This window comes from Myotis nattereri (genome assembly GCF_964212035.1).
Source record: "Myotis nattereri genome assembly, chromosome: 2".
Taxonomy (NCBI): domain Eukaryota; kingdom Metazoa; phylum Chordata; class Mammalia; order Chiroptera; family Vespertilionidae; genus Myotis; species Myotis nattereri.
In genome coordinates, this window is record NC_138076.1 from 209,550,114 (window position 1) to 209,567,540 (window position 17,427).

Here is a 17,427-nt window from a genome sequence, read left to right on the forward strand (position 1 = left end):
TCCCAAAGATACTTAAAATGGCCAATAAGTACATGAAGAAGTGCTCAATATCAGTAATCATCAAGGAAATACAAATCACCTGTATGCATATATGCATAACCCTTGGACACAGACAATAGGGTGGTGAAGGCCTGGGATGGGGGGAAGGGTGGACTGGAGGATAGGGTGGGTGGGGGCGGGGAGACATATGTAATACTCTCAAAAATAAAGATTTTTTTTAAAAAAAGGAAATACAAATGAAAACCACAATGAGATGTCACCCTATAGCCATTAGAGTAGCTATTATAAAAAAGACAAGAAATAACAAATGTTGGCAAAGATGTGGACAAAAGGGAACTCCTGTGACCCATTGGTACGAATGTAAATTGGTACAACCATTATGGAAAACAGTATGGACGTTCCTCAAAAATTTAAAACAGAATTACCATGCAATCCCAGCATCTCACCTCTGGACACATACCCAAAGGAGTGAAATCACTGCCTTGAAGAGATATCTGCACTCCATGCTCAGTGCAGCACTAGGTACATAGCCACGGCATGGAGCCTAAATGTCCATCCACCGCTGGATGTGTGAAGAAAGTGTGGCATTTACACGCAATGGAATGTTATTCAGCCACGAAAGGAGATCCTGCCATTTGTGACAACATGGACAGACCTTGAGGACACTATGCTAAGTGAAGTAAGTCAGACAAAGACAAATACTGCATAATCTCACTTATGTTTAGAATCTTAAAAAGCTGAACTCAGAAGCAGAGAGTAGAAGGGAGGCTGCCAGGAGCTGGTGGGTGGGGAAACGGGGAGGTGTTGGTCCAAGGGTATAAGCTTCCAGCTATAGGAGGAACAAGTTCTCAGCATTTGATATCCATTATTGTGACTATAGTTAACAATACTGTATTGTCTACTTGAAAGTGGCTATGAGAGTAAATCCTCAATGTTTTCATCATAACCACCAGAACAAAAAATGGGAATGATGTGAGGTGCAGGATGCGTTAGTTAACCTTGTTATGGTAAACTCTTAGCAGTATATACACGTATGAAGTCATCACATTGTACCTGAAACTTACACAGGGCTACATGTCAATTACATCTCAATAAAGCTGGGGGGAAACAGTTTCCCTAGTGCAGCGGTTCTCAACCTGTGGGTCGCGACCCCTGAAAATACATCTTGCCTATCAGATATTTACATTACGATTCATAACAGTAGCAACATGACAGTTATGAAGTAGCAACGAAAATAATTTTATGGTTGGGGGTCACCACAATGCGAGGACCTGTATGAAAGGGTCGCGACATTAGGAAGGTTGAGAACCACTGCGTGGACAAGAGGGCGTCACTGTGCCTCGGCTGCTTGTAAATGATGTGGCTTATGCTGAACCTCTGCTCTTCTGGAATCTGGGGCACGTGGACAGAGGCGGCTGCACGTCCAGCCCCCAAAAGTCTTGGGTGCTATTTCTCTAGTGGGATTCTGGGCAGGAACGTCACAGGCAGGGGCTACATTTTCGTTGCAGAAGGAGAGGGTTCTGCATAACTCCTCCCGGGAGGGAGAGAGCATGCGGAAGCCTCACGGACTCCTCCCAACCCCGACTGTCTTCTCCCCTACGATCCGCTGCGCATCCTACCACGTCGCTGTCAGACATCTCAGCCATGAACACACCGGTGAGTTCTCTTAGCAGGTCGCCTAATGGGGGAGTAAGCTTGGAGACCGCCAGCACAGCAGGAAATGTGGCAGGTGCTTGCTCAGCAGGGTACCTGGGCACAGGAACCTCTCGACAACGGTGGCCTTTCGTGACCTTAACAATGTCTGTGCTGAGCCCTGGCTGGTGTGGCTCGGTCGGTTGGTTGGTTGTCATCCTGTGCACCGAATGGCTGCCAGTTCGATTCCCGGTCAGGGCACATGCCCCGGCTGTGGGCTCAGTCCCCAGTAGGGGGCGGACAGGAGGCAGCCAATCAATGATTCTCTCTCATCATTGATGTTTCTATCTCTCTCCCTCTCCCATCTTCTCTGAAATCAATAAAAATATATTTTAAAAAAAGAAAGGAAAGAAAGGAAAGCAAACGTCACACTAGCACTGTGTGTGCTGCAGACAAGGGGAGACTGCGCAGTTGGGCCGCCTGGCCTCGCTCAGGCGAGGGCTGTGGAGGGTGGGGTGCTCTAACCGGCAGACGGCTTTGAAGTTCCTGAGTTCTGGGTCCATCAGCTCACAGCAGAGGCAGCTTGTGCACAGCAAATGGGGCTGCGCTCAAACCTGAGGCCGGCAGATGCAGCTGGACACAAGCAGGGGGCTAGGAATGGCTCAGAGCTGTTCGGAGGAAGCAGGGAAATTGGCACCCTCGGCTCTAATGTCAAGGAGAGGAACGGACAACCGCCTCAATGAAGGGATGGCAAACAAGAACACACTCAGGTGGGGAGAGTATTTCCAGAATTGCTTTCTAAGCCATCTCTTACCTGAAATCCACAGGCTCATGGTGTTACAGATATAAGACTTGAATTCATGTGTGTTGAGCCAGGACTGTGGGAAGCAGGAACTGAAGCTGGTGTACAGGCCTTTACTCAGAAGTGATGGCAACCTCTGGGAGCAAGCAGAGCTTAGGCAACATTCTAGACATTTCTAGACCCAGAAAAGAGCCCCTGACATCAGAAAGGACTTGTGATAAAATTCTCTACCTGATGCCTGGCCGTTGTGGCTCAGTGGTTGAGCATCAACCCATGCACCAGGAGATCATGGTTCGAATCCCGGTCAGGGCACATGCCCAGGTTGTGGGCTCCATCCCCAGTATGGGGCATGCAGGAGGCAGCCGATCAATGATTCTCTCTCATCATTGATGTTTCTCTCTCTTTCTCCCTCTCCCTTCCTCTCTCTGAAATTAATAAAAACATATATTTTTTAAAAATTCTCTACCTGACAGCAGGCTGCCTTCCTTGTTATGAGTGGAGCAATTTCCACCTACCCTGCCCCACAGCCTGGTGAACTCCTTCCCCTACCTGGGAGCTATGCTGGTCAGCAACCCTTCCACTAGCCCCTTCTGCAAGCAGCTGAACAGTAGTCCAGAAGGTGACAAGATACCCGTGACCCCCAGAAATGATACTACTCACTGGGGTTTTCCTGTGCACAGGTGGTACTGTCATTTCTTAACTATGCTGGAGCTCAAATTACACATTTATATTTGGCTTTAGTCATTCACCATCCTGTCTAATAAAAGGCCAATATGCAAATTGACTGAACGGCAGAACAACCGGTCACTATGACGCACACTGACCACCAGGGGGCAGATGCTCAACGCAGGAGCTTCCCCCTGGTGGTCAGTGTGCTCCCACAGGGGAAGCGCTGCTCAGCCAGAAGCCAGGCTCAGGGCTGGCGAGCGCAGCGGAGGTGGCGGGAGCCTCTCCTGCCTCTGTGGCAGTGCTAAGGATGTCTGGAGAGGGCCTAAGCCATCAGTCAGACATCCCCCGAGGGCTCCCAGACTGCGAGAGGGTGCGGCTGGGCTGAGGGACCTCCCCCCCCCCCGAGTGCACGAATTTTGTGCACTAGGCCTCTAGTTATAACATAAGCACTTCTCCAAGTTATTATAAACTCTTTGGGATTCTTTTCCCAATAGTAACTTTTATAATATTACTAGAGGCTTGGGGCACGGATTCGAGCACCAGTGGGGTCCCTTGGTATGGCCTGCGGTGATCAGGCCGAAACTGGCAGTCTAACACTGCCTGCCGCTCCTGCTCAGCCCAGCCCCACTGTACCTGCCACTGCCACTGCTCAGTAACCTCACTGCTGCTCTGCTGCAGTCTCAGGGCTGCGGCAGCCAGCTGTGAGCCCTGCGTCTGGCACCCGTTGGTCAGCTGAGCGGTGCTCCTGCTGTGGGAGCGCACCAACCATCAGGGGGCAGCTCCTGCATTGAGTGTCTGCCCCCTGGTGGTCAGTGCGCATCACTGGTCGAGTGGTCGGCCGGTTGCTTAGGCTTTTATATATATAAATGCTGAGTGGCCATATCAAAATTACCTAAATATCCCCCATTTTTTTCTAGACTTTGCATTACAAATTATGCTGAATAATAATTTTTATTTGTTAAACTACCTCACTGGCACATATTAGACAGTCAAAATTGCTGAATGAATGCATGCATGAATAAAAGCAGCTTTTCCTGTATATTAAATATGTCTTCCAAAAGATGGTATGGTAATACTATTAATTATAGCAATTCTGATATATTGGGGGCTTATTGTGTGCTGGGAGATATATCAGATGCCTTACAAACATCATCTCAGTTAATCCTTAGGACAAGTCAGTGAAAGGCATTATTGTCCCCATTTTATGGGTGATGAAACTGAGGCACAGAAAACCTAAGTGAATTGTTAAGTGGTCACTTAAATAGCTTAAGTGCCTTACAGCACAATTCACTCCCCACTCGTCCTGTCCGAGTGCCATTTCCCTATATCCTTTTTAAAAATATATATATTTTATTGATATTTTTTTACAGAGAGGAAGGGAGAGGGATAGAGTCAGAAACATCGATGAGAGAGAAACATTGATTAGCTACCTCCTGCACACCCCCTACTGGGGATGTGCCCGAAACCAAGGTACATGCCCTTGACTGGAATCAAACCCGGGACCCGTCAGTCCTCAGGCCGACGCTCTATCCACTGAGCCAAACCGATCAGGGCTGCCTATATCCTTTTAATCTGTGCTCTCTAACAGGTGAAGAGGGTACTGAATTATTATTGCTTTAATTCCTATTTTTTATTATTGTTAAAGATGAACCTTTTCCCATTTGTATTTTTTCCCTGGTAAATTTCTACTTTATGTACTTTGTCCATTGGTCTGTGGGGTGTTTCATTTTTTTCTTATTGATTTACAAGAAGTTTTCATGTTGTGTGACATATATGGTACCAGTATCTTTGCATAGTTTCTCATTTGCCTTTTAACTTTGTAGTAACTTTTTAAAAATTTATGTAATTAAATCAGTTGATATTTTCCTTTATGGTTATTTGGGGTCATACTTAAAAAGTCCTCCCCCACCCCCAAATCAGGTAAATATTCACTCAGATTTTCTTCTAGCAATCCTTTTAATATATATATACACATACTAGAGGCCCAGTGCACGAATTCGTGCACAGGTGGGGTCCAGCTGGCCCGGCCCGAATCGGGGCGGATCAGGGCCGGGCCTGTTGGGAGGAGGAGACAGTGGGAGGTTGGCTGGCCAGCCTGCCCTGATCAGGGCCGGACTGGATTTGTGGAGGGGCCTCAGGTGATTGGCCGGTGGGCCATGCCCCCCGATTGGGGTGGAGGGGGCCGATTGAGGGCGGGGCTAGCCGTGGGAGGGGCCATGGGAGGTTGGCTGGCCAGCCCCACCCCCAATTAGTGTGTGTGGGGCCACTCGGGGGCGGAGCTGGCTGGGGGGAGGGGCCATGGGCTGATGGGGTGGTGGGGCTGATTAAGGGTGGGGCTGGCTGTGGAGAGGGACTGCAGGAGTTTGGCCAGCTGGCCCCACCCCCAAATGGGGTCGGGTGGCCGATCAGGGGCCAGTGGCCTGGGGGAGGGGCCATGTGTGGTTGGCCAGCCAGCCCTGCCCCTGATCAGAAATGGGGGGGCCCATCAGGGGTGGGGTCTACCTGGGGGACAGGCCACAGGTGGTTGGCCAGCAGCCCTGATTGGGGTGGGGCCAGGTGGGGGTTGGGGCTTCAGGAGTTTGGCCGGTTGGCCCCACCCCCTATTGTGGTGGGGGCGGCGATCAGGGGTGGGGTGGCTCAGGGGAAGGGCCTCGGGGGTTTGGTTGGCTGCCCTGCCCTCGATTGGGGTGGGAGAGGCCAATCAGGGGCAGGGCCAGCTGGGGGGAGGGGCCAAGGGAAGTTGGCTGGCCGGCCCCACCCCCCAATTGGTCCGGTTCACTGGCTGCAGTGGGCATCATAGCGACTGGTTGTTCTGGTCATTACAGCATTCTGGTTGCTGGCTTTTTATATATATAGATATTCGTATATAAAAAATAAAAATGTATATTCTACTTTTTTTCTTTTTCTTTTATTTATTTTATATTCTACCTTTAATTTTAAAATTATAGGCTTATTTAAATACTACAGAAATATATAGAATAGAAAAGTAAGTTCTTAATCCTTATTTCTCAGAATATAACCATTGCTGAGAGTTTGGTGAATTTTTTTCTGGAGTTTTTTCTATTCATAGGCACATTTAAGTATACATATATATTTTTAACATAGACTTGTATAAATTGCCTTGTTTTTCACTTAAAATCTTTCCCAATCAGTAGGTTTACAGTTGCATGTGCTGAAACAGTTTATTATTACATTATTATTTATTAATTATTGTATTATTTTCCACTCAAACAACTGTAAACCTACTTTGGCTCCACCCTGTATATACAGACCTACCTCATTTTCCTAACAGCAGCATTACAAGTCAGTGTATGAAAACATCACAGCTTACCAATTACTCACTCCCTTATGTGATTTTTTTCCAAACAGAGGTTGATACTCACTTTTAAGATAGCCTCTTCCGAGTGGGGCCTGGCCCCGTGGGACAGCAGCGACGCGTACTGCTGGGATATCCGCTCGAACAGCTTGTTCTGGACCTCCCTGTTTCGCTACCAGGAATAAAGTCAGAGCAGGAATTATTGCAGTCTCTTGTTGAAACAGCCAAGGGCTGAGATTCTTAAATAAAATTTTCTCTCATTTAAAAAAAATCGTTTTCTCAAGATATTTAACCTATTAATAGTTAGGAAGTAATCGTCATTTTATATGATTTGTGAAACAGGCACAGCAGGGCAGAGTGTTGAAGAAAGCACCCTGGCTCCGGGCCAGGACGTCCTGACTTTCCCCCGCCCTGCCCCTGAGCAGCCCTGCGACATGGAACAGCTACCACAAGTCAGGGCAGCTGCAAGGGGCACACGGACGGGGCATAAGGACGAGGCCCAGGTGAGGAACGGGGGCGGGGGGGGGGTGAGGAGGGGGTGGGGTGAGGAAGGGGTGGGGTGAGGAATGGGGGGGTGAAGAAGGGGGGGTGAGGAAGCGGGGGTGAGGAACGGGGGGGGGGGTGACGAGGGGGCTGCAGAGGCAGCCCATGGAGTCCGAGGGCCGTCCGCCCACGGTGAAGGGTCAGGGTCTGAGGCACAGGGAAATGCCCTGAGCCAGGGCGAGAAGCCATCAGCTCGCATTTACCTGGTACCTTTCATGGAAGATCCACCAGAAGCTATCCAGCCACATGGCTCGTACGGGAGGAGAAGAGAGAAACTTCTCTAAGTCTCTATGTGAACAGAAAAACTTGAAAAGAAACAAAATTCACAGTTATTGTTGCTGCTGCTGTTTTTTAATTCACCGGGAGCCACCGTCAGACTCGTAATCATCTCCACTCAAAACCTGCCTGCCCTCCTGGCCCCACGCCTGGTTGTTACAATCACACCGTTTTCCCACCAGTCATTTTTGGAGTCGACTTAAAAAAATAACAACATCCAACTTTATAGTGAATGCTGACTACTTGCCTTGCCAGATACTTTCACTTGTTCTCTGTTCACCCCTAACAACCACAGGAGGCCTGCGTTAACAGCTCCACGTTACAGACGAGGAAACTGGGGGCTAGAGCGCTGAAGTCATGTGCCCCCAGTAATACAGCCAGCAGGCGGCAGGGCCAGGATCGGAACTCACAGTAATATTGTTGATCACTAAGCTCTCTAATCACATTGATGATAAAACTACCATTTTTTGGAATTTATGACTAAGCACTTTTATTCACATCCTTATTAAACTTTACAAATTCTTCAAGTTAGAGGCTGCGGTTCTCCCTATTTTTCCGAAGAACCCAGAGCCCGAGAGCCACTGAGCCACCAGAGGTCCTGCCCCCCAGCTCCTGCTGCCACAAACGACACGTGTGGATGCCTCGGTCCACCTTCCTGGGGAGCACACGATGCTCCGGGTGCTGCTGCTCCCCATCCCTGCTCAGGGCAGCTGGGGATCAGGCACCACACCCAGGGTGGCCCCTGCCTGGCCCAGCGGCCAGCAAACTCCACTGTCACACGGGGCAGTGACTGGCACAAGCAGGCCATCACTTTTAGGAAGTCTGAATGCAAAACACAGAGGAAGGAGGCGACGGAACTAGAGACCTAGGTGGAGAGAAGGCAGCAGGGAGAACTCATGAAAAAAAGAAGAAGAGGAAGCAAACAGAGGTGAGAGAGAGGGAGAGAGAGGGAGAGAGGGGGGAGAGGGGGGGAGAGGGGGGAGAGGGGAGAGAGAGGGAGAGAGGGGGGAGAGGGGGCAGGTGAAGCAAGCAGCAGTGATGGATGACCAGGCAGGAGCTGAGGGGACGACGACCGAGCTGCTTTGGGGACAGGAGTTGTGCCGGGCAATGAGGCACAGCCGTAGGGGTGCCAAGGCCTGGCCGTTTTCCGGGCTCCCTCCCCCCCTCACCCCCCACCTGCTTCAACCATCCCCGCCTCCTGAGTGGCCAGCGCCTGCTGTCCCACATGCACGCGGCTCTTCTGGGCCGTAGCACACTCCCCCCCTGCTCCCCCTCCCTCCCCGAGGAACCCAGTGTGTCTGCTCTCCAGGTGGGCCACTCACCCCACAGTTTACCACGGGAAGAATCTAATGTCTAAGAAAAAAGAGAAGCTACGTTTATTGATACACAGTGTGGCAAATGACAGCAGAGCATGTGTCGTATTTTTAAAAAGCATGTATCATGAGGCCGTGTACTCCATGTTTCGCGGGTGGAATACATGGTCACAACGGTCTGGAGACCAGTGCTCTGCAGACAGAATCTAGGTTTTGGGGGGAACCTTGGGGTCTAATCTCAGCGCCAGGCTGTGTGGCCCTCAGTGACTGACTGAAATGGCCTGCCTCTGTTTCCCGGGTGTGACGGGGACAGCAGGGGCGGCTGTGCACAGAGGTGCGCTGCACGCTCCTGCTTACCTTGCCGGTGAAGGGGTTTCTCTCAGACCGGACCACGTTGGCCACCATGTCACAGAAGTCCACCCCATTTGGGAGCTCATTCGGCTTGGAGTCGTTAAACTGGGGGTACTGGTAGAGCTCGGCCAGCAGCTTCTTATCCGCCGTTCTCTGAGGCAAAAGGGCAGAATGTGAAAATGGGGTGCATCATGTCGACAGTTTAAGACAATAAGATATCTTCCCCTTTACGTCATAAAGACAATAAAACAACCTTACAGAGCACTGGGGAAAAGGAAGGTGCGCCCATGATCCCAGCACCTCTCACCAAACACCCATTCGCATGATTTCTATTTTCCCTTTCGGGCTTGGAGCACATGTCTACAGATGTGTTAGGAAACTTCATTTTACCACACACACACACACACTTTTATGTCCTGCTCTATCCATTTAACTTTAGATTTTTCACATTGCTACACTGTCTAAGTTTATCATCTATAATAATATATCCTATTAATGGGCTACAACTTAATTAACAGTTAATTACTTCCAATTAATACTACTGCCATTACCTGGTCAGGGCACATACCCAGGTTACAGGTTTGATCCCCGGTCGGGTTGTGTATGGGAGGCAACAGATCCATGTTTCACTTTCACATTGATATTTCTCTCTCTCTAAAATCAATAAAAATATATTTTTAAAAAACCACTACTGCCATTATATATATACATACATGTATATATATTTATATATATACATGTATGTATATATATTATTGATTGTATAAATATATATACATATATGTATATATATTATTGATTTCAGAGGGAAAGGTAGAGGGGGAGAGAGAGAGAGGAACATCAATGATGAGGAGAATCATTGATTGGCTGCCTCCTGCGCTCCCCACACTGGGGATCAAGCCCGCAACCTGGGCCTGTGCCCAGACCAGGAACTGAACGTGACTTCCTGGTTCATAGGTTGACACTCAACCACTGAATCAAGCCAGGCCGGGCGCCATTATATTTTTTAAGATTAGTAATAACATGGAACATATAATTTCCCCTTTCTTTGGATTATTTATTTAGTATGACTTTCTCAAAATGGCAACATTAGGTCAAAGAATATGACTATCCCTATGGTTCTTAATATATATCACTAAATGGCTTTTTAGAATAAAAATAAAATATAACTATAAAAAATGTAAAAATACAGAAAAGTAGAAAGAGGAAACTAATTACCATCACCTGGCCCTAGCCAGATAGCTCAGTGGGTAGAGAATTGTCCTGACATGCCAAGGTTGCAGGTTCGATCCCCCGTTAGGGCACATACAAGAAGCAACCAGTGAATGCACAAATAAGTGAAAGAACAAATCAATGTTTCTCTCTCTAAATCAATCAATAAAATTTTTTTAAAAAATTACCATCGCCCAAAGGCACCGACTGGAAACATGTGGAGGGACTGAATTGCTCTCTAACTGGACTATGGCCTTGACCGTGGCTGAACTCAGTGACTCAAGCACTGACTCTGAGTCGGGCGGCCTGGGGTGAGACGTCAGCTCCACCGTTTAGTAGCTGTGCCACCTTGGGCAGGACATTTAAATCTGCTCGGCCACCATCATGGGTTAGACGGCAGTTTCCATGCTGACTCTCAACTGCTGGACTTTATGCTATGTGGGCATTTCCTAGGCTAAAAGGTGAAGAGAAGATAACGCTGTATTGTCCCTATTCTCCAGCATTTAAAGGGTTTGAATACGTATGACCTGAGTAGTTTAAAGAGCAAGCTTAGGAGAAGCTTAACTGGGGTGTCTGCTGGAGAGGGTGGGGTCTGGCCGTGGGTCCCAGGGTCTGAGCAGGAAGTGGGGCTCTCCCCTCAACTCTGCGTGATGGTGGACGGTCATCTAACTACTGAATCCCAGCCTCTCGGGCGTCTGCAGGGACTGATGGACCAGCCCTGCTGTGTGAACGCCCCTTGGAGCGAACACAGCACGGAGCTCTGTGGGAGCTGAATCTGAACTCTGTTCCTAAGAGCAAACATCTACATTCTACAAGGAAACAGACAAACGCCCCGTAACACTCCCCATTCTGCTCTTTCCAGGGTGTTGTGAGAACTAGCGTTCTTAAAATACTTGGAAGTCCTCTAAAAAGGGAATTCTGGGTTTTCCTGCACAATCACCATCCAGGTGCCAATGACTCCGCCCCGCCCCCGGCCCCCTCCCAGGAATAAAACCGATTTCATGCCTAACAGAAACCAGTCCGACACACACCCAGGAGCCCTTACCCTTTTAATAGAGATAGATCGGACATTCCTGGACACTGAGCCACTGCAAGTATCCGGTGCTTTTCTTTGGCTTTTGCCTGCAGAGGAGCGGGAGAAGAGGATGGGATGTGAGAGCCCGCAGGGTCCGTCCACCGCTGGGCCGTAATTATAACTGATCTTTTCATCCAACCTGAACTGCCTGTGACACTCACAGGATTAATCTTACTAGATCCCACCTGTGCTGCTGACTTGTTAAGCCCTCCCTCCCCCCAAGCCCGCTCCTCATCTACAAAATACATTCCGTGGTGCCAAGCTTACTGGCCGGGGCATTGTGAAGGCTTGGCAGGGAAATATGTACGAACCGCCTGGTGCAGTGTGGCACGTAGTAGGTGGTCTCTGAATGGTATGGCCCTTCCCTCCTTTGTTGCCCAATGCCAAGAAGTCAGATTTAAGACTCCTTCAGAAGATTACAAAAATATCCTCATCTGAAACTCTGGATCCCTACTGAACGCATTTTAGATACTAGAAAGCCAAACCCCACAGAAACACTAGGGCAGTGATGGCGAACCTTCTGAGCTCGGCGTGTCAGCATTTTGAAAAACCCTAACTTAACTCTGGTGCCGTGTCACATATAGAAATTTTTTGATCTGTGCAACCATAGTAAAACAAAGACTAATATTTCTGATATTTATTTTATATATTTAAATGCCATTTAACAAAGAAAAATCAACCAAAAAAATGAGTTCGGGTGTCACCCATGACACGCGTGTCATAGGTTCGCCATCACTGCCCTATGAGAAAGGCGATGAGAAAGGATTTTGCCTCTGTCTTCCGAGCTGCGGTGGCTTTTCTCTTTTAAAGCCTTCTTCTCCATCTCAAATCTCTCAATTGCCTTCAAAAACCAAAAAGAAACCGGGCATTAGGGAGCGATGCAAATCTTGGCACAGGGCGGGCGGTCAGGGACGAGGCCATGTCACCTGTTGGCGTGCAAAAGGCCCGGAGCAAAGTCTGTGACAGCCTTTGCTGTCTCCCCCCAGGTGGTATGATCTTGGTGGCCACTGGCCTCATCCTCGGTGTCACCACTAATACAAACCCCAACCCTGCCCCCTCTCACGATGCTCCTCCTCCCAGCTGCACCTCTGGGCTTTGCCTTCGAGGAGTACAGGGTTTGGAGCAGATCCAAGGTACTGTTTAATCTCTCGGGAAAAGGGGAATAATAATACCTACCTCTCAGGGTTCTTACAAGGATCAGATACAAAGTATTTACTGCGTTTTAAAATACAAGCACAGAAGCTATCACATAGGAGCTGCTCAAGAAAGGGTAACTATTATTATTATTGGTCATCGTACCCCTGACCTCTCAAAAACATTCTCTTGACCTCTGACTCCTCCTCTCCTCCCCCCACACACCCTCCTGAAAAGGAAAGAAAAATGAATGTCAGTGACCCAACAAGTTGTACTGATTTTTAGCCACCGTGCCCAGATAACCAAGTTAACAAAGAAGTGTGATTCTGTGTTCTTGCCCTCAAGGAACTTACAATCTATTCTGGGAGCTAAGTCAACAATTAAACTGGTAAATTTAGGTTTCACTCAAGTGAGGTTAATGTGAGCTGGAGCAGTCACAGAGGACTGCCTGGAAGAGGTGGCACAGGAGTGGGGAAATGATGAGGCCTCTGTCGCCTGAGCTTGCTAACGGTGAAGTGCCTCTGAGCCTTCCCCTGTCTCTCTCCTGAACTGGCATGTGTGCAGGTGTGTGTCCGTGGGGGAAGGGCTCACACTGGTACCGTATGTGTCAACACGTTGCTCTAGGACAGAACACAGGGATAAGGCATGATGATGAATCGGTGGTTGGGTGTCAATGGAGCAGAACAGCAAGGCCTCTGGTCCTTCCCAGGATGCCCTGCAGCCAATATTGTCAGGGCCTTGGAAGGAGGGACAAGACCTGCACACGGAGGGAACAGAAAGGGGAGCTGGACAGTGGGAGGAAAGCAAGTTTTAGGGGGGAAACGATGAGACCGGCATTTGGCTGAGTTTGCATTGGAGTGACAGCAGGACCTACCAGTGGGGCTGTGCCTGGCTGATGACCAGCATCGCAGGGGATTATCCAGATATTCAGATTCGTTAGAGGCTTATTCCTTGGGTCTGTGTTGGGTCCTGAATTGTTTATTGTGACTCCTGAATAGTTTTCTATTGAAACACACACACACACACACACACACACACACACACACACAGTAACTTGCATGGTACAAAGCCAAACAGCACAGTAAAAAGTCTTCTTTCTACCCCTTGCCCAACACCCGTAGTTTCTCTCACCACCTTTCAGAGTTATTTGGTTCAAATGGGAGCATTCATCTTGCAATTTCCACTTTTAGTTTCTAAAACGCTCCGGCAGTCAGACGATTAGTTAGGTTTAGGTACCTCTCCTCTAGGTAGCTGGAACACGGGCCCGAAATGCAGGTGAGAAGCGACAATTTGCAAATGCATTACTCATTCCACAGGTATTCCCTGGGCACCTGCTGAAAGCCGTGCGCTGGCCCCATGTGAGGACGCAGCAGGGAGCAGTGATGCCATCCGCGGCCTCCCAGACGAGGGGGGGAAGCTGATGATGAAGAGCTGAGAGGCGCTGCGGTGGGAAGGACAGGATGACAGGAGGGGCCCAGAAGAGCTATCCACACTAGTCTTGGGTGGAGTGGCCGAGAAGGCCTTCCAGAGGTAGTGGCCCGCAGGCAGGGAGGAAGGAATGCCGACCCGGAAGTGAGTAGTAAAGCGGTGGGCAGACAAGCTCTCAGGGAGGCTGGAAAGAGCCACGCACGGCTCCTGGCCGGAGCCTGGAGGGAGACCCACACCTAGGACATGAGGGAAGGAATAGGAGAGGACGGAGGAGGGGGAACTGGGCCTCAAAAGGAGGTGGCCCACTCAGGTGTCAGTGCTGATCTACTAAGACTTCTCATCCACCAGGCACTGTGCTAGGAGCACCCAGCAGGCAGGACGGAGGCTGGAGAGACCCATCTGGCTGCAGGTGCTGACCCGGGAGAAGCGGCCACCCAATCAAGGCCTGGGTGTAAAGGGCAGGGCAAACCTCGGCCAGAAATATACCCACATAAATACTCCACAGGCAACGGAACCTGGACAGAGGGGGAAGGGCCATACAATGGAGCACATACAGTCTTTTCAACAAATGGTGCTAAGACAACTGGACATCCGCATGCAAAAAAATGAACAAGTCACAGACCTTACACCCTTCATAAAAATGAACTCAAAACGGATCACAGGCTAAATATAGGATGTAAAACTGTAAACTTCTATAGGATAACAGGAGGAAATTTAAATGACATTGGGTACGGCGATGACTTTTTAGATGCAACACCAAAGATATGATCCATGAAAGAAACAATTGATAGTTGGACTTCATTGAAATGAAAAATGTCTGCTTTGCAAAAGACAATGTCAAGAGAATGAGAACACAAGCCACAGGCTGGGAGAACACATTTGCAGAAGACATACAGGCTAAAGACTGTTATCCAACATATACAAAGAACTCTGAAAACCCAACGATAAGAAAACAAACAATTCAATTAAAAAATGGGGCAAAGACCTTAACAGACACCTCACTAAAGAAAAAACACAGATGGCCAGTAAGCACATGAAAAGATGTTTACTATCACATATAATTAGAGAATTTCAAATTAAAAAATGAGATATCATTATGTACCAATTAGAATGGCCAAAGTCCAGAACACTGACACCACCAAATGCTGACAAGGATGTGGAACAAGAATTATCCTTCATTGCTGGTAGAAATGAAAATGGTGCAGCCACTTTAGCAGTTCCTTACACTTAAACATACTCAACGTATGGTCCAGGAATCCTGCTCCATGGTATTTACCCACATGAACTGAAAACCATGTCCACAAAAACCCTGCACGTGGATATGTATCGTAACTTTATTCATAATTACCCAACGCGGAAGCAACCAAGATGTCCCTCGGTAGGTGAGCAGAGAAATAAGCTGTGGAGAATTCCGACAATGGAATACCACTCAGCACTAAAAAGAAATGACCTGTCACCCTGGCCAGTTTGGCTCCGTGGACAGAGCGTCAGCCTGTGGACTGAAGGGTCTAGGGTTCGATCTCGGTCAAGGGCACATGCCTGGGTTGCAGGCTTGACCCCCCGTGTGGGGTGTGCAGGAGGCAGCCGATCAGTGATTCTCTCTCATCATTGATGTTTCTGTCTCTTTCTCCCTCTCCCTCTCCGAAGTCAATAAAAATATATTTAAAAAGAAAAGAAAAGAAATTACCTATCAAGCCATGAAAACATGTGGAGAAACCTTAAATGCATACTACTAAGTGCAAGAAGCCAAGAAGCCAATTTGAAAAGACTACATGCTGTATGGTTCCAACTATATGACATTTCTGGAAAGATCCATGGTTAGCAGGGGTTGGCAGGGAGGAAGGGATGAACGGGAGCACATAGGATTTTCAGCGAAACTATTCTGTGCAACACTACAAAGGTGGGTACATGCTAACACACGTGCCCAAACTCATGGAATGTGCAGCACAACGAGAGACCGCTAATGTAGAGATGGGCTTGGGGTGATGATGATGTGCCCGCTCAGGTTCCCCAGTTAGAACAACGCAGCGCTGTGCTGTGAGGCAGTTGTGCACACGAGGACAGGGATAACCGAGAACGCGATACTTTCAGCTCAGTTTTGCTGTGAAGCCGACACTGCTCTAAAAAAGAAAGTTCATTAATTTAAAAATATAGCCCCAGCCAGTTTGGCTCAGTGGATAGAGCGTCGGCCTGAGGACTGAAGGGTCCTGGGTTCAATTCCAGTCAAGGGCACATGCCTGGGTTGCAGCTAAATCCCCAGTAGAGGGCGTGCAGGAGGCAGCCAATCAATGCTTCTCTCTCGTCATTGATGTTTCTATCGCGCTCTCTCCCTCTCCCTTCCTCTCTGCAAATACACACACACACACACACACACACACACACAGGGCCCGGTGCTTGAAATTCATGCACGGTGGCGGGGGGGGGGGGGTGTCCCTCAGCCCAGCCTGCACTCTCTCCAATCTGGGACCCCTTGTGGGACGTCCAACTGCCGGTTTAACAGACAGTCAGACATCCCTCTTGCAATCTGGGACAGCTGGTTCCTAACTGCTCACCTGCCTGCCTGATCTCCCCTAACCACTCAGCCTGCCAGCCTAAAAACCCCCAACTGCCCCCCCTGCTGGCCTGCTCGCTCCCAACTGCCCCCCGCCACCCCCCCTCCCCGCCTGATCACCCCTAACCTGCCTCTGCCTCAGCCCTGCCACCATAGCTTTGTCTGGAAGGTCCTGAAGGTCTCCCTGTCTAATTAGCATATTACCCTTGTATTAGTATAGACTGGAGGCCCCTATTGGGCAAATGTGCTTTCAAATACATGGACGGACCTCCAGAGCCCTTCCTTCCTGGAAGCCTGGCCTCAGCCCCGACATCCCTGACTCACCAGGATGTTGTCCAGCGGCTTGGGAGTCAGGCTCACTTCAGCAATCCTTTCGTTCACCTGGTGGATGGAGCCTACAAGACACGCTAAGGAAATCCGCTAAGGAAACTGGGTGGCAGTTGCACACAGGCAGGGCGAGCTAGCCTGGCAAGGACACGGGCTCACTCCCTTCTGTGCTGTCGCTCCACTTAATTATCTTCTTTCCAAACATTCAACATGCCTTCTGTCTTGTGTTAAATTAGCTGCTTTATAAATGGTAAGTGATAATTCTATTCTAAATACCTTGGAAAATATAGAAAGAATCGTCCATGATGCTGCCACCATAACAACTCGTTAGGATTTAGGGAGATTTCCTCCCAGTATTGTTTACATACAGCCCTTTGCACATAATTATCATCTCAGTGTATGTCTACTTTACTACTCTGACTTCTCTTCCACGCACTAATATGATCATTTTCCATAAAGCGGAATGATCTTTGCAATATTTTAAACGGCATCATACGAATCCGTGTAGAGGATGCACTTTAATACACTTAACTGTTCCTTGGTTATGGAATATTCAAGTTGTTTATCACTCTTTGCAGTTATAAATCATTGCAAATTATACACATAGTCACACAAAGCTCTATTCCCATATTTTGGGTGATTCCTTTAGGAGATTTTAGGTTACAGATGACTGGATCAAAGTGTATCTCAACTGTTCATCGCTGTTGAAATCTCTGCTCCGTTCAATGGCCCATCTTGTTGCCCTCGCTATGCCTGAATCTCTGTCTGAGCTTCCATTGGCCTCAGACAAATCCTCTG

The 17,427-nt window shown here is 48.7% G+C and overlaps 1 protein-coding gene across 1 annotated transcript in view; it reads right to left on the minus strand.

Annotated features, from left to right (window-relative positions):
• FAM227A (family with sequence similarity 227 member A) overlaps positions 1-17,427 on the minus strand; it is a gene marked incomplete at its 3' end in the record, with an annotated part of 34,584 nt that overhangs the window by 15,904 nt on the left and 1,253 nt on the right. Inside the window, exons 2-8 of the mRNA XM_081084051.1 lie at positions 16,627-16,709; positions 11,961-12,030; positions 11,160-11,236; positions 8,909-9,055; positions 7,166-7,267; positions 6,487-6,591; positions 2,447-2,570 (exon numbers count right to left, since the gene is read on the minus strand). Coding sequence (XP_080940177.1) covers positions 2,447-2,570; positions 6,487-6,591; positions 7,166-7,267; positions 8,909-9,055; positions 11,160-11,236; positions 11,961-12,030; positions 16,627-16,709 — 708 coding nt within the window. The remainder of the gene's footprint in view (positions 1-2,446; positions 2,571-6,486; positions 6,592-7,165; positions 7,268-8,908; positions 9,056-11,159; positions 11,237-11,960; positions 12,031-16,626; positions 16,710-17,427) is intronic.